Raw genomic sequence first — 22,981 nt, forward strand, 5'->3', positions numbered from 1 at the left:
TCTGCTGTTGATGGACACTTGAGTCGTTTTCAGTTTTGTACGTAACATCAGTTAGAAATGGCTGTGGTGAACATTCGTTGGGGGGTGGAGCTGCTGCCTCCCAAGCACCTCACTTTCCTCCCCTGGGTTTCTCTCAGGTGCTTTAACAAGGTCCCTGTTGATGGGCAGTTATTTCTAATGCGTTTTTTCAAGATAAGATGTCCTCAATATAATAAAGCCCACAGCTAACGTCATACTCAGCAGTGAAAAGCTGAAAGCTTTTGCTCTAAAATCAGGAACAAGACAAGGATACCCACTCTCACCACTTCTATTCAACATACTATTGACAGTCCTAGCCACAGCAATTAGGCAAGAAAAAGAAAGAAAAGGCATCCAAATTGGAAAGGAAGAAGTAAAACACTTCTTGCAGATGACATGAAATTATACATAGAAAAAACTAAAGACTACATCAAAAAACTGCTAGAACTGATAAAGGAATTCAGTAAAGTTGCAGGGTACAAAATTAATATACAGAAATCTGTTGTGTTTCTATATACAGTGAAAGTAAACTACCAGAAAGAGAAATGAAGAAAACAGTCCCATTTATAATTGCATCAAAGAGAATAAAATACCTAGGAATAAGTTTAACCAAGGAGGTGAAAGTCCTGTACACTGAAAACTGTAAGACACTGATGAAAGAAACTGAGGAAGACACAAATAAATGGAAAGATACTCCATGCTCATGGATTGGAAGAATTAATATTGTTTAAATGCCCATACTACCCAAAGCAATCTATAGATTCAGTGCAATCCTCTAAAACTTCCAATGACGTTTTTCACAGAAACAGAACAAACAATCCTAAACTCTTTATGGAACCACAAAAGACCCCAAATTGCCAAGTCAATCTTGAGAAAGAAAGACAAAGTTGGAGGCTTCATGCTCTGTGATTTCAAACCATATTACAAACCTACAGTAATCAAAACAATATGGTATTGGCATAAAACAGACACATAGATCAATGGAACAGAATAGACCAGAAATAAACCCCCACTTATGTGGTCAGTTAATTTACGACAGAGGAGCCAAGAATATACAATGGGGAAAGGACAGTCTCTTCAATAAATGGTGTTGGGAAAACTGGACCACTATCTTACACCATGTACAAAAATTAACTCAATGGATTAAAAAACGTAAGACTTGAAACCATAAAACTAAAAGAAAACAGTAATAAGCTCCCTGACATTGGTCTTGGCGATGATTTTTTGGATCTGACACCAAAAGCAAAGGCAACAAAAGCAAAAATAAATAAGTGGAACTACATCAAACTAAAAAGTTTCTACACAGCAAAGGAAACCATCAACAAAATGAAAAGGCAACCTATGGAATGGGAGAAAATATTTGTAAACCACATAGCCGATAAGGGGTTAATATCCAAAATATATAAAGAACTCATATAACTCAGTAGCAAAAAACCAAACAATCCAGTTACAAATGGACAGAGGACCTGAATAGACATTTTCCCAAAAAAGACATACAAATGGCCCACAGATACGTGAAAAGGTGCTCAACATCACTAATCATTGTTTTTTTGGTTTTTGTTGGTTTTTCTATTTTTGGTCACACCTCGAGGCATGCGGGATCTTAGTTCCCTGACCAGGGATTGAACCCGTGCCCCCTGCAGTGGAAGCACAGAGTCCTAACCACTGGACCACCAGGGAATTCCATCGTCACTAGTCATTAGGGAAATGCAAATCGACCACAGAGGGACATCACCTCACACATATTAGAATGACTATTATTAAAAAGACAACAGATAACGAATGTTGACTAGGACGTGGAGAAAGAGAACCCTTGTGCACTGTTGGTGGGAATGTAAATGGGTGCAGCCACTGTGGAAAACTGTGGAGATTCCTCAAAAAATTAAAAATAGAACTACCATATGATCCAGCAGTTTCACTTCTGGGTATTTATCTGAAGGAAATGAAAACACTAACTCAGAAAGATATCTACACCCCTGTGTTCATCCCAGCATTATTTACAATTGCCAAGATATAGAAGCAACCGAAGCGCCCATCGATGGATGAATGGATAGAAGATGTGGTACATACATACAATGGAATGTTACTCAGCCATTAAAAAAATGGAACCCTGCCATTTGTGACAATGTGGATGTACCTAGAGGGCATTGTGCTAAGTGAAATAAGACAGAAAGACGAATATATGATCTCACATGTATCTGGAAACTTAAAAAAAAAAAAAAAAAACCGAACTGATACAGAGAAGAGACGTGTGGTTGCCAGAGGCGGAAGGTAGGGAGTGCATGATGCGATGAAGGGGGTCAAAAGGCACAAACTTGCGATTATAGACTAAAAGTCACAGGATGTAATGCACAACACGGCAACTCTAGTAACAATACTGTAGTGTGTCCTGACAGCTGATGGGAAGCTGGTCCTCAGAGTTCACATCCCGTAACTCTGTGAGGTGGTGGATGTTCACGAGACTTACTGTGGTGATCATTTCACTGTATGTACAAATATAGAACCGTGACGCTGTACACCTGAAACTAATACAATCTGTCAGTTAAACCTCAGTAAAACAATAATAAGGCGTTCTGTCTGACACTGATATTCCAGAATTAAGACGCTAAACCCAGCACAGCACTGGAGGCCCCCCAGCCTCCAGGGCACCTCTCTGCCGGATCTGTGTCCAGCGCCCTGCACAGTCTCCCTTAGGCCAGCTCAGGCCTGAGGAGGGTCCAGCCTGGGGACCTGAGGGCACAGGGCATGACAGGACATGAGGGGAGTGGGAAGGGCAGTGATGGGGGCGTCACTGCAGGGGTGCTGGGCCAGGGATGTCCCTTCCCTCTCAGCAAAGGTGGGGAGCCCTTCCCAGGCTTGAGTTGGTTGGGGTCCAGGGTCCCTGAGACCTCCTTCCACGACCACACAGTGGCCCGTGGGCCTCACCCCTGGTGGCTGCAACAGCTTTGCCGAGGTGACCCCAGTGGACTTGGCCACCAAGTGCCGGCTAGCCGCCCCTTCCAGCTCTGGAGGAAGGGCAGGCAGTTGTCTGGTCCCCACTTGGCCCTGCGTGGCCGCCCTAGCTGGCTTAGCCCTAGCACCCCTGAGCCTCGCTGGCCGGAGGGCGGCCGTCATACATCAGGACAAACCCCTGCCCTTGGCATTCGTGCTCCGTGGCCCCTCCACAGCCTTCCGGCTCCCCGACCAACCCTCTCGTGGTGCCCTCGGCCAGGCCTGGCTGACCCCGCAGGGAACTGCTCTGCTTCCCATGACCGTGTTGCTCCAGGTGGATGCCACCCAGGACCCCTCGGCCACCCACAGGGCCGGAGGGGGGCGTGGAGACCCTTCCTGGATGCCCCACACGTCCCTGGCCCTGTGTTAGCTTCACGAAAACTCAGCAGGCTCACCTTATTTGGAAAATAGGAGAACCCAGACGCCAGCCACTCAAGGTCACTGGTAAGGCCCGGGACCCCTAGTTGCCTGTCCCCGAGCTGGTGCGTGCAGCCTGCCCAGGGCATGGAGGTCGGCCCCCCTCCCACCCGAGGGAACCCTGACACAGCTGAAGCCCCGGACTGGGGTGCACTGGCCACGCTTTGCCCCCACTTGCGCCTTAAAAGGGAAGCCTGCTACCCTGGAGTCTCATCCAGGGCGTGTGAAAACCGGACCTGTTTGTTGAGCAGCCCCGGGGCCTTTGCATCCCACTAGGGATGCCGCCACAGGCTCGGCAGGGGAGGGGGACTGAAGTTCTAGCCCCACCAGCCTGAGGAGGAGGAGGAGGTGTGGGGTGCAGCCGCTTGGGCTTCCCACGGGCAGGCTAACCACGGCTCGCTGGGTCCGGGGTGGGATCACGGCAGGAGGCAGGGAGGGATGGGTATGCGTGGGCCCTGGTCGGGATCCCCACCAGGCAGAGCAGGGCCCCATCTCATCTCCGAGGCCAGGGTGGGACAGCCCGGCTTGGCGAGGAGGACAGGAAGCCCACCGCCAACTCCAGGAGCTTCCCAGCATCCAGACTCCCATTGGCCAGTGCAGCCGGGACCACCGCACCAACTCACGGAGCCCTGGAAATGCTCTACAACCCACCAAGGCCGCAGGGAGAGCCCCACCCAGCCACCAGGGGTCCCTCCGTGTGTCCAGAGGCACGTGGCACGAGCCCTCACCCTCAGGAAATAACTGGCCGGGTCGACAATGGAACACGAGTGATTTTAAACCATTTACAGAACTAACTAAATGGGTCCCAAGAAGCGGGCAGTCAGCTGAGCGCGCGAGGGCCACGCCATCCAGGCGCAGGGCAGCAGTGACCCAGAGGGGACAGCGGGGGCCCTGCAGAGGGCGCCACGTGGTGGGGCCTGGCCGGGTCCCCCGTGGTTGGGGACATGCGTTTGGCTGGGACACATCGTCGTCACCGGGCCGCCGCCTCCAAGGAAGGCGCGGGCAGGTCGCATCCCAGGACCGGAGACTGCTCGCCAGACGCCGCCTCAGGTCCACCTGGAGCCGCCCGACACCTGTCCAGGCGGCACCTCCCGCCGGCCTGGGGACCAGAGCAGGTGTCAGAGGAGCGCCCCGGAACCGTCCACCCGCCCCCGCCCCGGCCCCGGGCCCGGGCAGCGCGCCCACCCTCGGCTCGGAGCCTGACCACCGGGACGCAGCAGAGGTGCCGCGGGGCCGCTCCCTCGAGCCGTCGGGTCGCGTCGCAGTCCGGCCACCTCACCGCGGGGTCCCCTTCCGCCTCTGCTCCAGCGCCGGCAGCCGCTCCTCCCGGGCCTGCGCGTGCCGGGCCCCCGCCCTGTGCGCCGCCTCTGTGGCCACGATGTCGATCTGCGCGTAGCGGGAAGCACCGGCCCCTGCGAGCAGCCCCAGGTGAGCCGGCGGGGCCGCACCCACCCCGCGCACCGGCCAGGGCCTGAGCGCCAGCTTCGGGGCTGTGACGCGGGTGCCCGCGAGCCCCTGGCCCAGGGCCGATGCGCCCGGGGCTCAAGGCCCCTGCGGACCCACCTCGGATGCCCGCGCCGGCCTCCTGGAGCTGCAGGCCTAAGTAGTGCAGCTGCTTCGTGGGGGAAGGGCTGGCGGGCACGTTCACATATGTGGGCGCCTCACTGCACGGCCTCTCGGGTCCTGCGGGGAGAGGGGCTGTGAGTCTCCAGGCGGTGGCCGAGGCTGAGCTGACCCCCTAGACTGTTCGGGAAAGAGCTCCCCACTGCCCACCCCTCACGCGTCCCACCCTCCTCCTCTCTAGGGCCTGGGGAGCCTCCCTGACTCCCCCGTTTTCCTGGCCATCTTTTCCCACCCCACCCACGTCCCTCCCTGACCGGGGTGCCCCTGCCCCCCACAGCGGGCTGACCAGGGATGCCCCCTATGGCCCGCTGGACACACGTCTATCTTCAGCCCCTGGCCACCCACCCTCAAACATCCCTCCCGGCCACTTCCTCCTTGGCTCCCGGGTGCCCTGCCCCTCCCAGGCAGGATGCCCCTGCCCTGTCCACGCCCCGCCCCTCCCCCTCGGCTGTCCTCCCGGCTCACCCCATCTGCTTCAGGGACCCTCTTTGGACCGGTGAGTCCCCACAGAGCATCGTTCACTTCCATCCACTGTGACACCTCCTCCAGGGTGGCCCCAGGCACTTCAAGTCCCCTCCCCCATCCAAGAAACTGCCCCCTGCCTCCCGCATTTCCTAGAAGTCGATGGTTTCACTCAGCAAACGCCAACAGGGCTCAGGGCAGGTGCGACAGCAGCAGGGGCGGGGACCCAGAGTGCCTGGACGCACACCCGATCCACCTTTCCCCACCTGCCCGGGAGCTCGGCCTGTCGGGCCCTGGGGTCCCACAGGGAAGGACCCCGGTGTCCCACAGGGAAGGACCCCGGCTGCAGGAGACCAGGGTCAAGACCCTGCCGGGCCGTTCACCGGCAGCCGAACCACATGCGGTGGGGAGCCAGAGCCATACCAGAGGGCAAGAGCCCAGTTCCTCCCCCCTCCCTGAGGGCTCCACCTCGCGACACAGCCAGGCCTAGGGACTAGCACAAGTCCACCTGGCCAGCTCCCGGCCCCAAGGGATTCAGGGGCTGGGATTCTGGTGGGGTGGGATTTGGGGGGAGTGGGATTCCGGGAGGGAGGATTCAGGAGGGGGGTGGGATTCCGGGAGGGAGGATTCAGGAGGGGGGTGGGATTCCGGGAGGGAGGATTCAGGAGGGGGGTGGGATTCCGGGAGGGAGGATTCAGGAGGCGGGTGGGATTCCGGGAGGGAGGATTCAGGAGGGGAGTGGGATTCAGTTAGGGGGTGAAGCTCCCACAGGACAGCCTGTCTCTGGCCACCTGCCTACAGGTCCGGGGGAGCTGAGCCCCGGAGGGTCCTGGCTCTGCTGGCGCCGGGCACTAGAGAGCCAACCAGCCCAAGGGGCCTCAGTGGGCAGACCCTACCCCACTCGCTGCCATGTCCTGGCACAGGGCACCACTGCGGGCACCACCTTCTGGAGGCCCGCACCTGCACAGAAACCTGTCACCTCGTCCCTTTACTGCCCCAGCAAGGCCAGAGGGGGTCCTACTTGCTCAGTGGGGAGACTGAGGCCAGAGAGACCCTGTGTTCCCAAGTCAGCCAGCCTGGTGGGAACGGCCAAAGCTGGGGGTGGGGACAGCAGCCAGAGCGGGCTGTACCCGGGGCTGACCTGCGGCGACAGGGAGGGAAGGAGGAAGGCTTCTGCCGGACACAGACCCTCTTCCGTGTAACCCGAGATGACAGGCAGAGGTGCCCAGGGAGGCACCTAGACCGGGGGCCCAGGGGAAATCTGGGCAGGCTGCCTGGAGAAGGGGGCACACGCTGAGGGGTGAAGCTGGGGAGCGGGGGCGGGGGAAGGCCTGGTTGAAGCTGGGAGAGCCCATCAGGGGCTGAGACGGGGTCTGAGGGGAGTCTAGGAAGGAGGCTCGGCCTCCTGAAAGCTGAAAGGAGGGCTGTGGCTTGACCTGAGGTCACGTGGACAAGCTCCCCGTGACTCAGCAGCTAGCTTTAGGGCTGGCTCCGCATTTTCCACAGTGGAAGCAGGAGGGGGGGTGGAGGGTTCTGGGCAGCCCAGCATCTCCAGGGTCACACCGGGCAGCAGAGCAAGGCTGCTCCGTCCCGCCTTGGCCTCTAGCAGCGTCTGCGGGGGCAGGGGCGCCCCTCTGGTGGCTGCTCCCCAGCCCTGGCTCCCCCAGGCTCCCCTTTACCTCCCATCTCCCTCCCTGATCCTTCAGACTGAGCCTCCTGCCAGCGTCTCGGGAGCTGTCTCGAATACTCTCTGGGCCAAGCAGAGGTCGGGTGGGTCTGTCCTGACCTCTCCCTGGCCACAGGGCAGACCCGGCCCGTCCACACTGGGTGTCATCACCGCTCTCTGGCCACGCTGTCCTGGGTCTGAGTCATCTCTGCTCCCACCACACCCAGGGCCCCTCCTCCCCCAGGCCCCCCACCCCAGAGGAAAGGTTCCTTGTCCTCCGGTACATCCTGGCACCTGTCCCGTGCCTGTTCCCTGGAACACGCACTCTGTCTGGGTAAAAGGGGGAGTGGGGGGGTGGACAGCGGGCAGGAGCCATCCAGGACCATCTGGGCAGGATGCCCGCTGCCCAGTGTCATCAGGGAGTGGTCCTCAGGGCCCCATCCTGAGCCAGGGAACCCTAGGCTGGCCGGCATGGGGCTTTCCTGTGGCCCCTGTCTGACCCTGCATGCCCATGGCCTTGCCCTTTCCCTCCTGCGCCCTCCACTCTGGACGGGCCTGGCCCTTGCTTGGCCCACAGGGTCCAGCCCCAAACCGGCACCATGCGCCTCTGAAGAGGAAATAAAAAGATCCCGCCCCAGGCTGCAGGTGGCCTCTACTCCACCGAGAAAATGAGGCACAGAGCAGACCCCCGACCTCCAGCCACGCCACCCGAGGCCAACCTCCCCCGACTTGCAGCCTCTCCCAGCTTCCCAGGCCTTCCCCTGGGTCAGAGCCAGCATCTGCCCAGCCGTCACCTCTTAACGGGGCTTCTCCAAGGGGACCCCGCGTCTCCCCCTGGCTCCCTGCCTGGGCTTCCTCCCACCAAGGTCACCAATGCCCCTGCCTATTCCTGGGTCCCCGGACCCATCATCACCTCTGTTCTCTGTCACCTGGAGGACAAGCCTCCCTCTTAAAGGCTGCGGCTCCAGGCCAGTGCTGACCCTGCCCGCTCTGACCACACACCGTCCCAGGCAGGCTGGCCACGCTCGGCCACCTTGTCCTCGACTCGCTGCCTGGCCCCACCCCACCCCAGCCGGGGCTCACCCCGGCTACACACTGCCGCCCTGCTGTCCACTGTCACCCCTCCCCGCTGTCACCCTCCTCCCACGGATCCCCCACTGTCTTGTCTGGCACAGACTTTCTGGCTGGGCCGTGACTGCGGCCACTGTGACCCCACGTCCCTTGTCCCGAGGCTGTGCCAAAGCCAAGGCCTACCTGAGTGCATCACCGGGAGCCCAGGGGGTGAGGCAGCAGCTCCCTAGACCAAGGAGAACACATGTCAGTCTGTCCATCCAGCTCCCGCTCACCCTGCACCCAGCCCAAGAGCCAGGATGCTACCCAAGAGCCACAAGGGGCCACCTGCCGGGGAGAACAGCCAGGGGCCCAACTCCTCTCCAGGGGTCCCTGCCCACCCTGACACCCACAAACCCATGTGGGATGAGGCGTCGGCAGCTCGGACCTCCAGGACAAATCTGGCCTGGCTGCTCTTGTCGGTGTCAGTGGCCGTGTGTCACACGCTGCCAGCTGTGTGGCAGGGTTGGTAGCCGTGAGATGCACGAGGGCTGTCACGTCACCCGCCCCTGGCCCCGGGCACTGCCAGCCTGCTCTAAGCAGGGCACCCCGGTTGAGCCACTCCTGGGGGCCCCGTGAGATGGGTCAAGCCCCCCAGACTGCAGGGTGGCCACTTTGAGGCGCCTGATTGGAGGTGCAGAAAGACTCCGAGAAGGAAGGGGGGTTTGGGGGCTTCAGAGCTGGGGGCAGTGTCTGCCAGCAGATTGGGAGGGAGGGACGGTGGCCCACTGCTGGCACGTTCACTGCTGCCTGAGCCTCCATCTCCCAAACCCAGTAGGAGATGGGCCAGCCAGGGCCAGGGGCACCTGACGGGAAAGGGTCCAGCCTCCCCGGCGCTTCTGAGGAGGGCAGCCCGGCAGTGGGGTCTCATGGGGGGCTGCGGGCTGGAATAGGGGTGCAGAAGCTTGACCTGCTCTCTGGGAGGTCAAAGGTGCTGCCCAAACTCAGGACACAGCACCTCGACCCTGGTCCCGGCCAGGCTGCTGGGCACCTGGGCTGGCCTAACCCATCACCTTGTGTAAAGGCCCCCGGGCAGGCCTGGGGACTTGGGGAGGGCGTGTCTGACCGCCAACACCTGGGACAAGAGCCGACTGCCCTCAAGAGCCCCCATCACTAACTGCTCAGAGCCCCACCCACAGACGGCACCTGCTTTGCCGGCGGCGAGTCCTGCAGGCACAGCGTCAGACCCAAAGGACGAAACCACGTGCCGTGGGAGATGAGCAAACGCGGCGCCTCCTGTCCCCTCCCGCTGGGGGCCAGGGCCAGGTGGGGGCAGGGGGGTGCACGGGGCCTGGGGAGGCGAGGACTCCTCTCTGGTTGCCCCCAGCCCTGCCATTCCTGGCACCTGAGAAGCCCCCTCACACTGCCCACCCCACCCCAGGGAGGGGGAGTGAAGCTGGTGGCCCCAGGAGTGCAGAAGCAGGTGTTCCAAGCCAGGGGTGCGAGGCCCACCCCGTGAGCTCCGGAAAGATAGGGGATGAGGCCGAAAGCTTCCTGCGGGGCTATCCTGGCGGCCCACCTGGCCGCACCCGGTGAGAGGCTCCGTGCCCCTGGGCCGCCCTGGGCTGCAGGGGAAACTGAGGCACACTCTCTTGGGGGCTAGGCCCTCCTCCTGAGCCGCCCCATCGCCTCCCCAAAGGGCCGTGGTGGTCAGTGGCCACTCCCATGGAGGGCCCCTCCCTCCTCTGGGCCCAGGCCCCTGGCCACGCCCCCTCCAGCCCAGAGCCTGTCCCCTCCGACCGCACCCGAGTCCTCACCTGGGTGGCCCACACTCCACCCCTCCCGCCTCGCCCCTCAGGTGGCTCTTCCCTGAAGTCCCGGCCATCGACCTCGGTCCAGGAGACCAGAGCTCACAGCCAGGGCACCCGCACGGGCCAGGGGCAGGCAGAACGCCCAGCTCCAGCCCTCCCTGGCTTCACATGGAGGGCAAGTCCCTCGGCCACCAGGGCCTCCACCTGCCCTGGTGGAGAGAGGGCCGTCTGCGGGCAGGGCCCGTGGGAGCGCAGCGGGGCTGGGCCTGGAAGATGAGGGCTCCGGCCGGAGCGGGCCGCCCAGGCCTCCAGGGCCGCTCCCCACAGCCCGCAGCACCAGCACCTCCCAGCCTCTTTCTTTTGCAACAAGGCTGGTGGGTCCCTCTGGGGAGGCGACAGGAGCGGTGTGTGGAGCCCCGTTGACAGGCAGCCACCGAGCACTTACATACAACAACTCACCAGGCCCCTCGGGGCCCAGGCAGGCAGGACTGTCGTCCTATCTACGCAGGAGGCTCAGACAGGGGTAGTGAGTTGCTTGGGGCCACCCAGCCGGCGGGCAGGGCCCCAGCTCGGCCCCCAAAGCCTGCCTTTCCCTCCACTGCAGTGTTGCAGGAGCCTGGCCAGAACCCCGATCCTCAGGGCCCGCAGGGACCTGGGCCCCCGGCTCTCTAACAGGGTGGTGAACAGGGTGAAATGGGTGGGACAGGGTGGGATGTGGCCTCCCAGGATGTGCAGGGGGGCCCTGATGGGGTCCCTGGAGCTCTGCCGCCCACGCAGGGAAGACTAGGGGTGGGGGGGGGGGGTGCTCCAGGCTCAGAGCCAGGACCCTCACTGGCCCAGGAGGTAGGGTGTCCACCCTCACTGGACACAGGGAGCCACCTGCATGAGCCTAAGGGACCACTGAGGACCGCACTGTGGTCTCCAGTGAACATGTGCACACACATCACACAGGCCACACACGTGCGTGGGCACACGCATACACCCGGCACCCAAGCACAGATCACACCACACATGTAACACACGTGCACACAGGATGTGCACATGCCACACACAAGTGCATGCAAATGCACGCACGCACACGCACGCCATGACACATATGCACATTGCATGTCACACGTGTGTGCACGTCTCACGCACAGAACACATGCATGCAAATGAAAGCACTCACATGCACACATCACACGCTGGCACACACACCACACACACATGCACAAGGCCTGGGTGCTGTTTTGAGGCTGCTCTCCTTGTTCACGCCTCTGGCGTGTTCAGGCTTAAGGCTGGACAGGCGAGGCCTCTCCCTGCTCTGTGACCCACGGGCCAAGGGAGGCCGAGCCCCTGGATTTCAGAGACAGCTAAAGGCCCCACTGGGAGAGCCAGGGTGGGAGGTGGACAGAGCTGGCCACATGGAAAAGGACAAGACGATAAGAAAAAAACAATTTTATTTCCAGTCTAAGAATGTATTACAAACAGTGTCAGGTTTTAAAAATGTGAAGAGCAACAAACGGCTTCAGCCACCAGTGAAGATACAAAGCGAAACAGTTAACAGGTGAGCTGTGTGCGGGACGCAGCCGGCCGGAGCCCAGATCGGACGGACACGGGCCTCGCCTTCCACAGCGGCGTCTGGAATCGTAGCGCGAATGGACAAACCAGGCCACGCAGCCAAAATCCATGCAGGCGAGCAGGCCGACCACGGAGGGCGTGGAAGAAGCACGACGCCCGGAGGCGACCCACCGGCAGTGCCTGGGGCCCCTGAATGCGAACGGACGGCCCGAGCCCTGCATCCTCTGGTCCTGACCACCAGCCCTTGGCTCAGCCAGGGGGGCGGAGGGGGGTGCCCGCTGCCCGCACTGTCCCGGGGCTCCTGGCAAGTGACCCTGACCCTGCCCTTCCCCCTGGAGCGCGCAGGTTCAGGAAGCGGCGGCTGTGAGTGAGCCGTCGGGGTCCCGGGGTCCCGAGAGCCAGACCCACACCAGTCCCCGGCTGCCTCCTGGGCCTCAGCGACCCCCCAAAGGACAGACCACCTGTGCACGCAAGCAGGTGAAGCCCCTCGGACACACAACGCAACGCGCAGGGAGGTTAGTCTCAGGCTCCTGTTTGACTTGGGCACCTGGTCCTTGGGCTCTGCTGCCCCCGACCCGGCCCCCCACCAGCCTCCCACCTTCCAGGACGCACTTCCAGCTGCGTCCGCGGCCCTCCCTGCAGGCTGGGCCCCCAGGCCGCCCCACCGAGCCCGGTCCCGGCTGCCCCACGGCACGAGGGCAGCCCCACGAGGGCACCACCCACCCCACAGCCACCGCCCTCAGGGAGGGGCATTTACCTTCAGTCCTCCGCAGACGGGACACGCGGAAAAGAGAGCCGGAGGGGGCCCCGCGTGGGGGGCGCCCGCTTCCCAGGGCTCGCCTGGCCCCGACGGGGCCTCTGTCGCCTGTCCCCGCCGTCGCTCGCCCAGCCAGCCGGAGGGACACCCCGCCGACGGCCGGCCGCCCGAGTCCCCGGCGGCTCCGTCGCTGGCGCTGCCCTGTGTGGCGGGGGGCTGGTCCCGTGCCGCCTGGCGCAGGCTGCGGGGCGTGTCGTAGTGCGGCCGCGGCGCCGCGGGCACCTGGTACTCGGCCGCCCCGGGCGCGCAGGCGCACAGGCTGCGCTCGGGCGCCCCGCCTCCCGGCAGGCTGAGCAGGGAGCCCAGCTCGTCGGCCCCGCGCCACACGTCCAGGCTGCTGCCTGCGAAGGACGAGAAGCTGCCCGAGTAGGAGGAGTGGCTGCCCGTGGCGATGCCGCTGTCCGAGGAGCTCTGGCGGCCGACCTCCTGCAGCTGCCGTGGCCGCAGCGGCCTGGGGGGTGGCCTCGAGGCACCCGCTGCGGCCTCCCCGGGGGCCTGGGCGGCCGCCAGCCCGAGACCCTCCGGCGACGCGCCCGCCGAGGACGGGGACGGCTCTGGCCACGGCGCGAGCCGGCTGCTGGCGCTGACGTCCGAGTGGCTGGCCTCTGACGACGAGCTGGACAGGCTGCGGTCGTCCCCTGAGCGGAGAGTCGGGGGCTGAGACTCCTGTGGGGCTCGGGCTGCCCGGGGTGGGCTGCGGAGCCTCGGTGGGAGCTGACGTCTAGTCCCCGCACGCCCCCGCCCTGCTGAGGGCCTGCGCTCTCTAGTCTCCAGTCGCCACCCTGGGACGGCTCACCCACGCCCTGCCTGGACCTCCACGCCCAGCATCACCCAGGACGGCCCCTTCGCCCACACCAATCCCCTCCCTGCCGTCCCCCTGGGAACCAGACGTGAGCCCCTCCTCCAGGAAGGTGGCGGCCCGTGCACACCTGAGCCCCCGGCTCTAGGGGCCTGGACGGAGAGGCCGCCGTCCCCACTCTGCACCCGTGGGACTGGCGACAATCGCACAGGACAGAGGGCCCGCAGAGCTCCCCCGCCTCTGGCCCAGGAGACCCCGGTGCAGCCCCCCACCCCCCAACCCCCGGGAGCTGCAGCGTCCCCTCGAGGGGCTGCCGGCCCTTTCCGTCCGTCTCCCCGCGAACCGCAGCAGCTGAGGGGCCTCGCTCCCAGCAGCCAGCACCCCTGAGCCTTCTGTGTGGGCACAGACGGTGAAGCCACAGCCTCACCAGGCCACACCCCGGTGGCTGGGAAGGAATTCAAACCCAACCCGCCAGCCGGCACCCATGGCGGCACCATGCTTCCAGTCAGCATCCAAGCCAGAGCGAGAGAACGAGTGGACGAACAGAGGGAGGGGCATGAATGAACGAACAGGAGCTGGGAGGTTGCCTTAAAGGGGCAGCCCCGGCCCCAGGGCCGCTGGCCCTCCCTCACGGCCCAGGCCATGGCCCTACCTGCGCTGCCCGGCCAGCCGGAGTGGGAGAGGAGGCTGAGCCGCTTCTCCAGCTGCAGGGTTTCCAGGGCCTCCTGGGCCACTCGCTCCTCCACGGCAGGGCCCCCGGGGCTCAGGTCTGCAGCAGAGAGGACAGTCAGCCAGGAGGCGGCTCCAGCCCTGTCCCAGCGGCCCACCCACTGCTCAGGACATCACAGTTACCCTAGCACTGCCAGGGCCGTGTGGGCCTCGGTCCAGTCGCAACACCACGACACAGCCCCTGGGAGCCCCAGCTCCTCCCCACGCCAGCACCCCAGCTGCCAGACACCAAGCTCAGGGCACCCAAACCACCCCCGTCCAGGTCCCCAGCCATCATCCTGTGTCCTGGGCCCAAGGACAGCCCCCCCGACCACCAGCAGATGTCCCGTGCCCCAAAGCGGGCAGTCCCTGCAGGGGGTCAGGACACTGGCACACCCTCCTGCTGCTGGTGAGGCAGCAGGGCGCTGGCACTGGACGAATTCACAGCCCCACCACTTGCCCTCCCTGAACCTCACAGCCATGACTACAAAATGTGGGAGCAGAGACAGTGCACGCCACGCGCCATGGGACCAAGGTGGGAATGCACAGGACACGCCTGGGGCAGGGTGGACCCCGGAACTCTAACTTCTCCCCTTCCCCCTCCCCACTGTATGTGAGGCAGGTCCTGCCTCTGGGCCTTGGTGTCCAAGTGGGTCTGACCGAACAGCGGTCAGCTTGAGAAGACACCCCCAAATCTCAGAGTGTTAAGGCTGCTGACCCCGTGGAGGCCACATCTCAAGAGTCCCCAAAGATCACAGGCTTCAACACGACACCGGCCAGGCTCAGCGAGCAGGGACCCACCAGCCCCGTCTACACCCTTCTTGCTGTCCACACCCCAGCTGTCCACACCCGCCCCATCCACGCCAGCCCCCTTCCGATCCCCGCCACCCACACCACTACCTGCGGCTGCAATGCAGGAAGCCGCCAGCAGAGGGCGCTGCCGCACCACCCAGCAGAGCCCGGGCGGCGAGGCTCTGGTCACAGGAGCTGCCTCCTTCCTCCCCACCCCGCCCCCCCCCCCCCCCCGGGCCTGCCTGGGGGGTTGCGGGGCTGAGGGGCCCACGCTGGGAGAAAGGGGACCTGGCACGTCGCCAGCCCCTGCCTCCCTAGGAGGTCCATCTGCCCCCGACCCGGCTATGGTGCCCATGCAAGGAGGCCACGGATGTGAGCTCACTGACCACCTGATGCCCAGCCACAGGTCTTGGTCTCCCACCTGGACAAGGGGACAATCACTGCCTCACTGGGGCGAGGGGAGTATCGGTGACCCTGGGTACCACCCACCCGGAGGGCCTCGGTCAAAGGAAGCTGCAATGACAAGGACCAGCCTTTGTCCCTCCCGTGGGCTTGGGCCTCCCCGCCCTCCCCGAGGGGAGGGCTGACCTCACCCTGTGGGAGGAAGTGCCCAGGTAGCGTGGCCCTCCGCGGTCCAGCGCCATCCCTGGTCCAGGACTCTTGAAGAAAGTGTCCCAGCCGCAGCCAGGGAAGTGGGAGAGAAGACCAGGCCAGCTCATGCAGCCCTGGCACCTACCAACCCGATGCGCTGAGACCCCAGCTCACAAGGCGACTTCCAGCCCGAACTCTGGCTCCCACGGAGCCAGTCCTGACCTCAGCGACCTCGGGAGAGGGCCCCGCCCAGGTCTGGGAGACGGGCCGGCTCGGAAGGTCTTCGGGTTCCCGGGCTCGGGCCTCTTCCTGGTCCACCTGGTGCAGCTACAGTAATTGTCCCAACCGGAAGCCTCGGCCTCTGAGCGTCCCAGCAGCTCAGACCCCGAGGAGGAGGGGCTGTACGGGTGCGAACGCCCCCGGGAGCCTGAGATCAAGCAGCCCACCTGACCCTCCCGCCAGGCCAGGCTCCCCACCTCCGGCACCCACCTGGGAGAACAGGCCGCAGCCCAAAGGGGCCCTTGGTCGGGGAGATGCCGCGGACAATGCAGTCGAACAGGAAACTGATCTGCTCTCCCTCGGCCGAGGACAGGAAGAAGACCCCAGCCCCTGCAGAGGGAGGACAGACCCTGGTGTCAGCCTGGCCAGAGCTCGGGTCGGTGGGGCCCCTGCGGGGTGGGCTCAGGGCCACCGGGTGGGGATTGCCCACAGAAGCCTGAGCCAACCCGTGAGACCTCCCCCCGAGCACCGCGGCGATGTCCCCACGGCACTGTGGTGACGTGAGCCATCCCGGAGCACCCGCGGCGATGTCCCCTCGGCACTGTGGTGACGTGAGCCATCCAGGAGGCCCAGCCACACCCCGGCTCTCCCAGGCCTGAGGGCACCATCCCGGCCCGAGTCCCGGCTGCACGGCATCAGCAAGGTGGGAGAGGGCGTCCTGCCCGCTGGTCCCGGCCGTCAGCCATCTCTCGTCTCCCGGGCTGGTGTGAGGAGCTGGGGCGACTTCTGGAGGATGGGTGTCACGGAGGAGGCCGAGGAGGGCATCCCGGCTGCGTGGAGAGCCCAGCAGCCCCTCCCTCTGGCCCGCGCTCCTTTGAGGGGTGGGCGGCCAGTGCACATCCAGGAGGGCGGCTGCGAGACCTGGTTTCCTCACCCGGGCTGTGGTGAGGGGGAGTCGGCAAAACACAGGCAGTGGCACCTGCCCTGCAGACGAAGTAGCCTGGCCCACTCAAAGCCCCTCCCCTCTTCCCGGGCTCGTTTTCTGGGTGGGGGGCGCTGGAGCCCCTGCTGCGCAGTTGCAGGGCTGAGACCCAGCCTCGGGGCTCCCACCCACAGAGGTGATAAAAGACACGTTTACGTACTGAGATACGGGAAAGTCCTCGTGGCTTATACACGAGTTCACTTGAATTCGATGCTAACTAAATAGCCTATTTGTGGTCTATCAAATTGTACATCTGCTTTAATTATTAGAGAAAAGGGCACGTCCACCCGCGGTAAAGACGGTCCACGTTAAACGTAAAGATTAAATAAATGCCCCTCCTCCTGGGCACCAATGCTGCTCCTCCTTCGACGGTAAGCCTCCCTCCCAGGTGCCAAGGCCACGCTGACTCGCTGTGTACGCGCTGGTCTGTTTTTTTATTTTTATTATTTTTTGAAACCTTGAAGAAATGTCACCCTGACTTCTCTGATGTTCTTTGTTCTGACAAGATATAAAACTGTGCTGAAAGCCCTGCTTTTCCGGAGTCGTCTGGGAAGCAGGCTTCCGGGCTAGTCCTCAGTTTGGCTTCAATAAAACTCTTTTCTATTCTTATCATTGATGGTTTATTGATTATTTGCGTTGACAGAGGGGAAGCCCGGCTGGGATCCCAGCCCAGGGGGCTCGGGCGGAGGGGGCACGTGGGCCTGCAAGACGCCAGGGCGGAGAGCGGCCGCAGGGCCCTGTGCTGGGCCGGAGCCCCGCCAGCGTGAATGAAGTCCCGCGGCCGAGTGAATGGGGACACCGGGTCACGGGGGCTGGACGCCCGGCGTGGTGTCACCACACAAGAATTCCTCGGTGCCTCGCCCTCCTCCCTCTGCCCGGAGAGAGGCCTGCTCCCTCTGGAAGGAGGGTGCCCGGGGGAGACGGGGAAGCGGCACACTAAAACCGTCCCAGTCACGCTCGCCGGCACCGAATCCCAGGGACCCGGGCCAGTCCCACACGTGGCGAGGCCGCCGTGCCCCTGGGCGGCCACCAGGGCCCAAACAGGTGACGCGCCTGCTCGAGAGGCGAGGAAGCGGACGCCCAGAGAGGGGCCACGTCCTGGCACCACGGAGCGTCTGACCAGAAGCAGAGCCAGGCCCACCCTGGGGGCCCCCAGGGGCACCCACGAGGCTCGCTGCCCAGAGGGGCTGGGTTGGCGGGTGGTCCCTCCCAACCTAGAACTGGAGCCCGGGACCTTGGCCGATGGCAGGCGGGCGGGCGGGGAGGAGGCCCCGTCCCGGCCACCCCTGCTCCCCGGGGCCAGGCCTCTAATCCGGAGCTTACGGTCAGCTGGCAGAGGCCTCGGCACAGTCAGTCCCCCGACTATAAAAAACCACATTACGGGGGGAGCGGAGCCGGTGGCATTCCACGGGCGTCTGTGAGCTCCCGAGCCTGAGCCGGCCGCCACCCAGCGTCCGCGGCGGCTCCAGGGACTCCTGTGGGGGGAACGTGCGTCTCTGGGGGGCCGCCTGAGCCTCACGACCAAGGGACAAGGCCTCCCGGACCCAGCGGCGACCTCTTGCTGCCCCGTGGCTCTCCCCCCGACCCCAGGCTTTGGGGGCAACAAGCTCCCTAAGTGTGCCCGGCCCGCCTGCCACACCTCCCCCGGGGCGGCCATCCCCCTCCACGACTCCCCTCAGTCACCCGTAACACCCCTTCTCCTGTTGAGACTCTGCTCGGGGAACATGGCCTTTCCTGACCCCTGACCCCTGATGGTTCACCCGGTGATGCTTTCAGGGGACACCTCCTCTGGGGCAGACCCCGCGACCCTTTACCTCCTGGGTCTGATGCTGTCCCGGCCGCCAGGCCCAGCACCTTGAGGCAGGACCACTTCTGAGTCGTCCACAGTCCCCTGTGTCTAACCCAGGGCCAGGCGCCCAGGAGACCCCCGCGCTCAGTGTGGATGGAAAGGGGGGCGTGGAGGCAGCCAGGCCCCCTCCCCTCCCCAGGGAAGGGCTCCCCACATTTCTTGTTTGCTTGTCTGTTTTGGGGGAGGGGAGGCAAGCTAGGGCCTGGACCCGTTTTGCCACGTTGTACCGGTGTGGTCACTGTCACGACGCCCCCCCTGCCTCCTCTCATCCGCGTCCGTGAAGCCTCCACCCCGAGGCGGGGCCGCTCCCCTCTCCCGGGGTCTGCGCCACAGGAAGTAACCGAGGGACGCTCCTTCGGGTTTGGGGCCGAGGTCTTAGGGGCTGGAGACCCCCACGTTTGCTCTCTTGGAACCAGCCACCCTGTGAGAAACCCATCTGTCCTGCTGGAGGGCGAGGCCCCGGAGGAGAACTGAGGCGTCCCGGCCAACAGCCAGCACCAGGGCCCCAGGCCGTGCCTGAGGCCACCCACCAAACGCCACTGCCCGAGTGACCCCAGTGCACCAGGTGGCGCAAAGAGAGCCCTGAGGGCCCTGCCCAGACCACTGACCCACAGAATCGCAAGCCATGAAACAGCACTAAGTTTGGGGTGTCTGTCCCGCAGCAATAAATAACACGGGAAATTAACAGACGGAGGAGAGAGTCCTGCGGAGCAGGAAACAGCCGCCTGCGGGTTCACGGACACAGGCGCTGTGGATCCTCAGGGATGCAGCAAAACTCGCCCGCGTTATAAATATCTCCAGTGGAAAAGCATCGTGTTCAACTCAAAGATTCACCAGCCGTGAGAAAGAAAAGCCTTCCTTCAAACGCTCAATGAGCCCAGTTAGATCCCGGCCGATTCCCATCTGAAGTTAGTCTTTAATCTCCAGTGTCCAGACCTTTGTCACTGGACCCTATTAAGAGCTCAGTCCCCAACTCCTCAGAGAACAAGCATTCCACCCTTTGCTGACAAAGACCCCACGGTGAAGTCCAGTCGAGGACAGAGTCTGAAGGCGTTGGAGGACTTTCCTGCCAAGAAGGTTCTAGAAAGCTCAAGTCCAGACAGCACTGATTATCAGTCAGAAAGTTGGCACAGCTAACTGAGCCCCTTGGGATATTATTTTGCAGAGAGTTTCCTAATAGAGTAAAACATCTAGTAATTAATGCTTCATTTGTCTCTGCCCTTATTTGGGGAGAAAGAGGCAAAGTTCAATGAAATAAGTTCATTCGAAATGAAGTTTTAAATTTCACCTGTTCATTTCATACCCACTAGGAGGACTACTATTTAAACAACAAAGAAAAAGAAAACTAAAACGAAACCGAAAACAAGTGCCGGTGAGGATGTCAAGAAACTGGGCCCTTCGTACACCGTTGGTGGGAATGTAAAATGGGGCAGTCGTGTGGAAAACAGTGTGGCAGATCCTCAAAAAATTAAACAGAGAACCACCATCTGATCCAGCAATTCTACTTCTGGGCACACACCCAAAAGAATTAGAAGTAAGGTCTTGATGAGATATTTGCATACCCATGTCCATAGCAGCATTCATTCACAATAGCTAAAATGCGGAAGCAATCCAAGCGTCCCTCGACAGATGGATGGAGAAACAGAATGTGGTCCATCCATACGGTGGAATCTGATTCAGCCTTAAAAAGGAAGGGAATCCTGACACCTGCTACAACGTGGATGAACCCTGAGGACACTACGCTGAGTGAAACAAGCCGGTCACAAAAGGACAAATCCTGCATGATGCCATTTATAGGAGGTCCCTAGAGCCATCAAACTCAGAGACAGAAAGTAGAATAAAGGGTGCAGGGCTGGGCGGGGAGAGGGGATGGGGAGAGAGTGTTTAATGGGGACAGGGCTCGGGAAGATGAAAAGATTCTGGGGATGGTGGTGGTGATGGGGGCAGAACCATGTGCGTGAATGCGTTCACTGCCACTGAACTACATGCTAAAAGTGGTTTAAATAGTACATTTTGTGTTATGTGTATTTTGCCACAGTAAAACAGAAACAAACAACAACTCCTCCGGGAAGCAGGCTCTGTCCCATCCTCGAGCGAGCCGTCTCCCCACCCTCTTCAGCCCGTCCCATCCCCATCCGGGCAGGAGGCAGCCACGAAGTGCAGGCACCTCACATCCTCACGGCCGCTGCTAAATGCCAGCCGCCTGCCCCGACAACACCACCTGCACACAGCGGGCATCTCCCATTTGGAGATGTGGGATGAGGCTCGCATGCCATCACGTCCAGGTGGTCCCAAGAGGCCACCCGGCAGGTCCCCAAGGACAGGAGGACACACGGGGCCTGCTTTTCTGCCTCAGAGGAAACAGACTGAAGCAAAACACCCCAAAAAGGAATCCCCGAGTCTGCTGAGAGCTGAAAAGTGTCTGGTCCTGCCCCACTTAACCCCAGTGCCAGGCAGGTGCTGGGCTGGCTGGCAGCACAGCAGGGCACGCAGTGTGGAGTCAGGTCCCCCCAGGGCCAGGCCTCGGCTCCACCACGCTCAGAGGGACAGGCCAGAGCAACTCATAGACAGCTCTGTGCCTCAGTTTCCCTGTCTGTAAAATGGGGATGTGCACACACCACATAGGGTTGGTGTGAGGACCTAGAATCCCACAAAGTATGGGGCCCTGCAGGGGGGTCTCTTGGGGTGACTATCACCCCAGCCCCATCTCTCCCTGGCCCTGTGCAATTGAGGCCTCCCTGGACACCCAGAGTGTCACCTCCCTGGACCATCCCCGTGTGCAAATGCCATAGTGGAGTACAAAAGGGTGACAGATTCCGGGCCCAACTCCCACCCCCAGAGCAGAGACTTCGGGGCAGAGGGCTGAAATCAACCACAAACCTGTCAGAAATGTGACAGGGGCCCTAGACCCCAAGGGGAGGCTCAACCTCCAAGTATAAACCTGAACAGGTTCTTGATGGGGCCTCTGCACGGGCTGCAACCCCGCCTGGGACGCCTGCCCCACCCCCATGGGCAAAGCACTGGACCGCTCAGCCCAGGCCCACCCTGCTGGGACCCTCGCCTCACCTCGCTCTCCTCCCCGCCCACCCCAGGCTGGCCCTCCCTCCCTCCCCCTCTCACTCACCGCCTTAACATTCCTGAACCCACAGGCCCTGCCCACCCACCCAGCTGCTGCCCACAGCAGGACCCTGCCTCAGCGGGACCACATCTCGTGCCCACTCACGGCCCCTGCCTCCATCCCGTCTGCACCCTGGGGCCACAGTTATCGCCCTCAACACAGATCTGTGGGTGGCACTGTCCTGCTCTAGCACCTTTGATGGCTCCCTGCTACCCTGGGAACACAGTGCAAGCTCTGGTCCAGATTCCTCCTCTTACCTCACCTCTGCCACCCCGCACACACTGTTCCCGTCACCCAGCCGCGCTTAATGTACGGCTGGAGCACCTTTTCTCTTCCCCCCAGCCCTCCCTACCTTCGGCGGCTGGGCCAACTCCTATTCACCCTGCAGAGGCCCCACTCAGGTTCACCTCCAGAGGGCCTCCCCAGCGCTCCCGGGCTGGGGTCTGTGGCCCTCCTCGGCTCCCCTCGTGCCCCCGAGGATTCTAAACGCCTTGTGTCCTCTCACATAAGCTGAGTCTTCCCAGCCGTGTGCTCCCAGCTCCAACCCCTCACCCAGTGCAGGCCACAGAGAAGCCCCTGAACACATTCCCTCCTCCCCAAGACTCCTGGGCTTCAAGACCAGGGCTCCAGCAGTTCCAGCGAGACCAGCATTTGGACCACAAAGGCCCCAAAGAGGCACTTAAGGGCTTCTCAGATCCGGACAGGCGTAGCAAGACGGTCTCTCCCTAGTTCGGAGCTTCATCCTCTACTCACGTATAAGAATCATTTAAAACTGCTCACTGCACCCCAAGGGGCTGACAGGATGGCCTGGACCCCGAGGAGCCAGGGAGAAGGAGAGGGGGGAGCAGCCTGCACAGACTCAGGGGCCGGCCTTGGACTCCCGCCCTCCACCACCTGCTGAATTCCTCCGCATCCGAGGACCCCGATCCTTGTGTCCGCAGCCGGCTCCTATGGATGTGGAAATGCCCTTGAAGTGCCCTTGACAGGACCTGCCAATGTAAAGGACGGGGACTTCCTCGGGGGCCCCTCATCCTAGAAACTTCCATTCATGCTTAGGCCCTGTTCAAATGCCCCCTGGCCCTCTCCAAAGCCCTCCCTGGGCTCCAGACCCCGGACAGACCCCCACCTCTCCCGGGCCCACCATTCTCCCTGCCTGCTGAGTCTGTTGGTGGGGAAGGGCCCCCAAATCTCTGTGCCACCCTCACCAGCATGCCCTGCCCCTGCCCTGCAGCCCTAAACACACACAGCGGGCCGTGACCACCCCAGAGACAGAGAATCGGGCCACGCTGGGGGACCTCAAGCTCCCGGCCACCAAGCCCAACCCCCGTCCGAATAATCTGAACAGGCTGCCGTCCATGTGGAGGCCACACAGAGGACACGTCCACCCACGCGGTACCCAGAGCCACACGGAGCCCCCCGCACACCTGCCAGGTCCTGGTCACACCTGCCCGACCCCTCCTCCACACTCTCCAGGGCCCTCTCCTGACATCCAGTCACCGACGTCTCAG

The 22,981-nt window shown here is 62.3% G+C and overlaps 1 protein-coding gene across 3 annotated transcripts in view; it reads right to left on the reverse strand.

Moving 5' to 3' along the window:
* Window positions 1-4,701: 4,701 nt before the first annotated feature.
* Window positions 4,702-22,981, reverse strand: part of DOK7 (docking protein 7) — a 33,974-nt gene continuing 15,694 nt past the window's right edge. For 2 of the 3 annotated variants that reach the window (XM_068542354.1, XM_068542353.1), the window contains 7 exons: window positions 15,795-15,914; window positions 13,867-13,983; window positions 12,356-13,053; window positions 8,432-8,474; window positions 5,216-5,242; window positions 4,990-5,124; window positions 4,702-4,838 (listed from right to left, as the gene is read on the reverse strand). In XM_068542354.1, the coding sequence (XP_068398455.1) occupies window positions 4,702-4,838; window positions 4,990-5,124; window positions 5,216-5,242; window positions 8,432-8,474; window positions 12,356-13,053; window positions 13,867-13,983; window positions 15,795-15,914 (1,277 nt within the window). Of the gene's footprint in view, window positions 4,839-4,989; window positions 5,125-5,215; window positions 5,243-8,431; window positions 8,475-12,337; window positions 13,054-13,866; window positions 13,984-15,794; window positions 15,915-22,981 lie in introns of those variants that run through there. The other variant, XM_068542355.1, reaches the window with a different exon arrangement.

The sequence above is a fragment of the Eschrichtius robustus genome, chromosome 4, assembly GCF_028021215.1.
Source record: "Eschrichtius robustus isolate mEscRob2 chromosome 4, mEscRob2.pri, whole genome shotgun sequence".
NCBI classification, from domain to species: Eukaryota; Metazoa; Chordata; class Mammalia; order Artiodactyla; family Eschrichtiidae; genus Eschrichtius; species Eschrichtius robustus.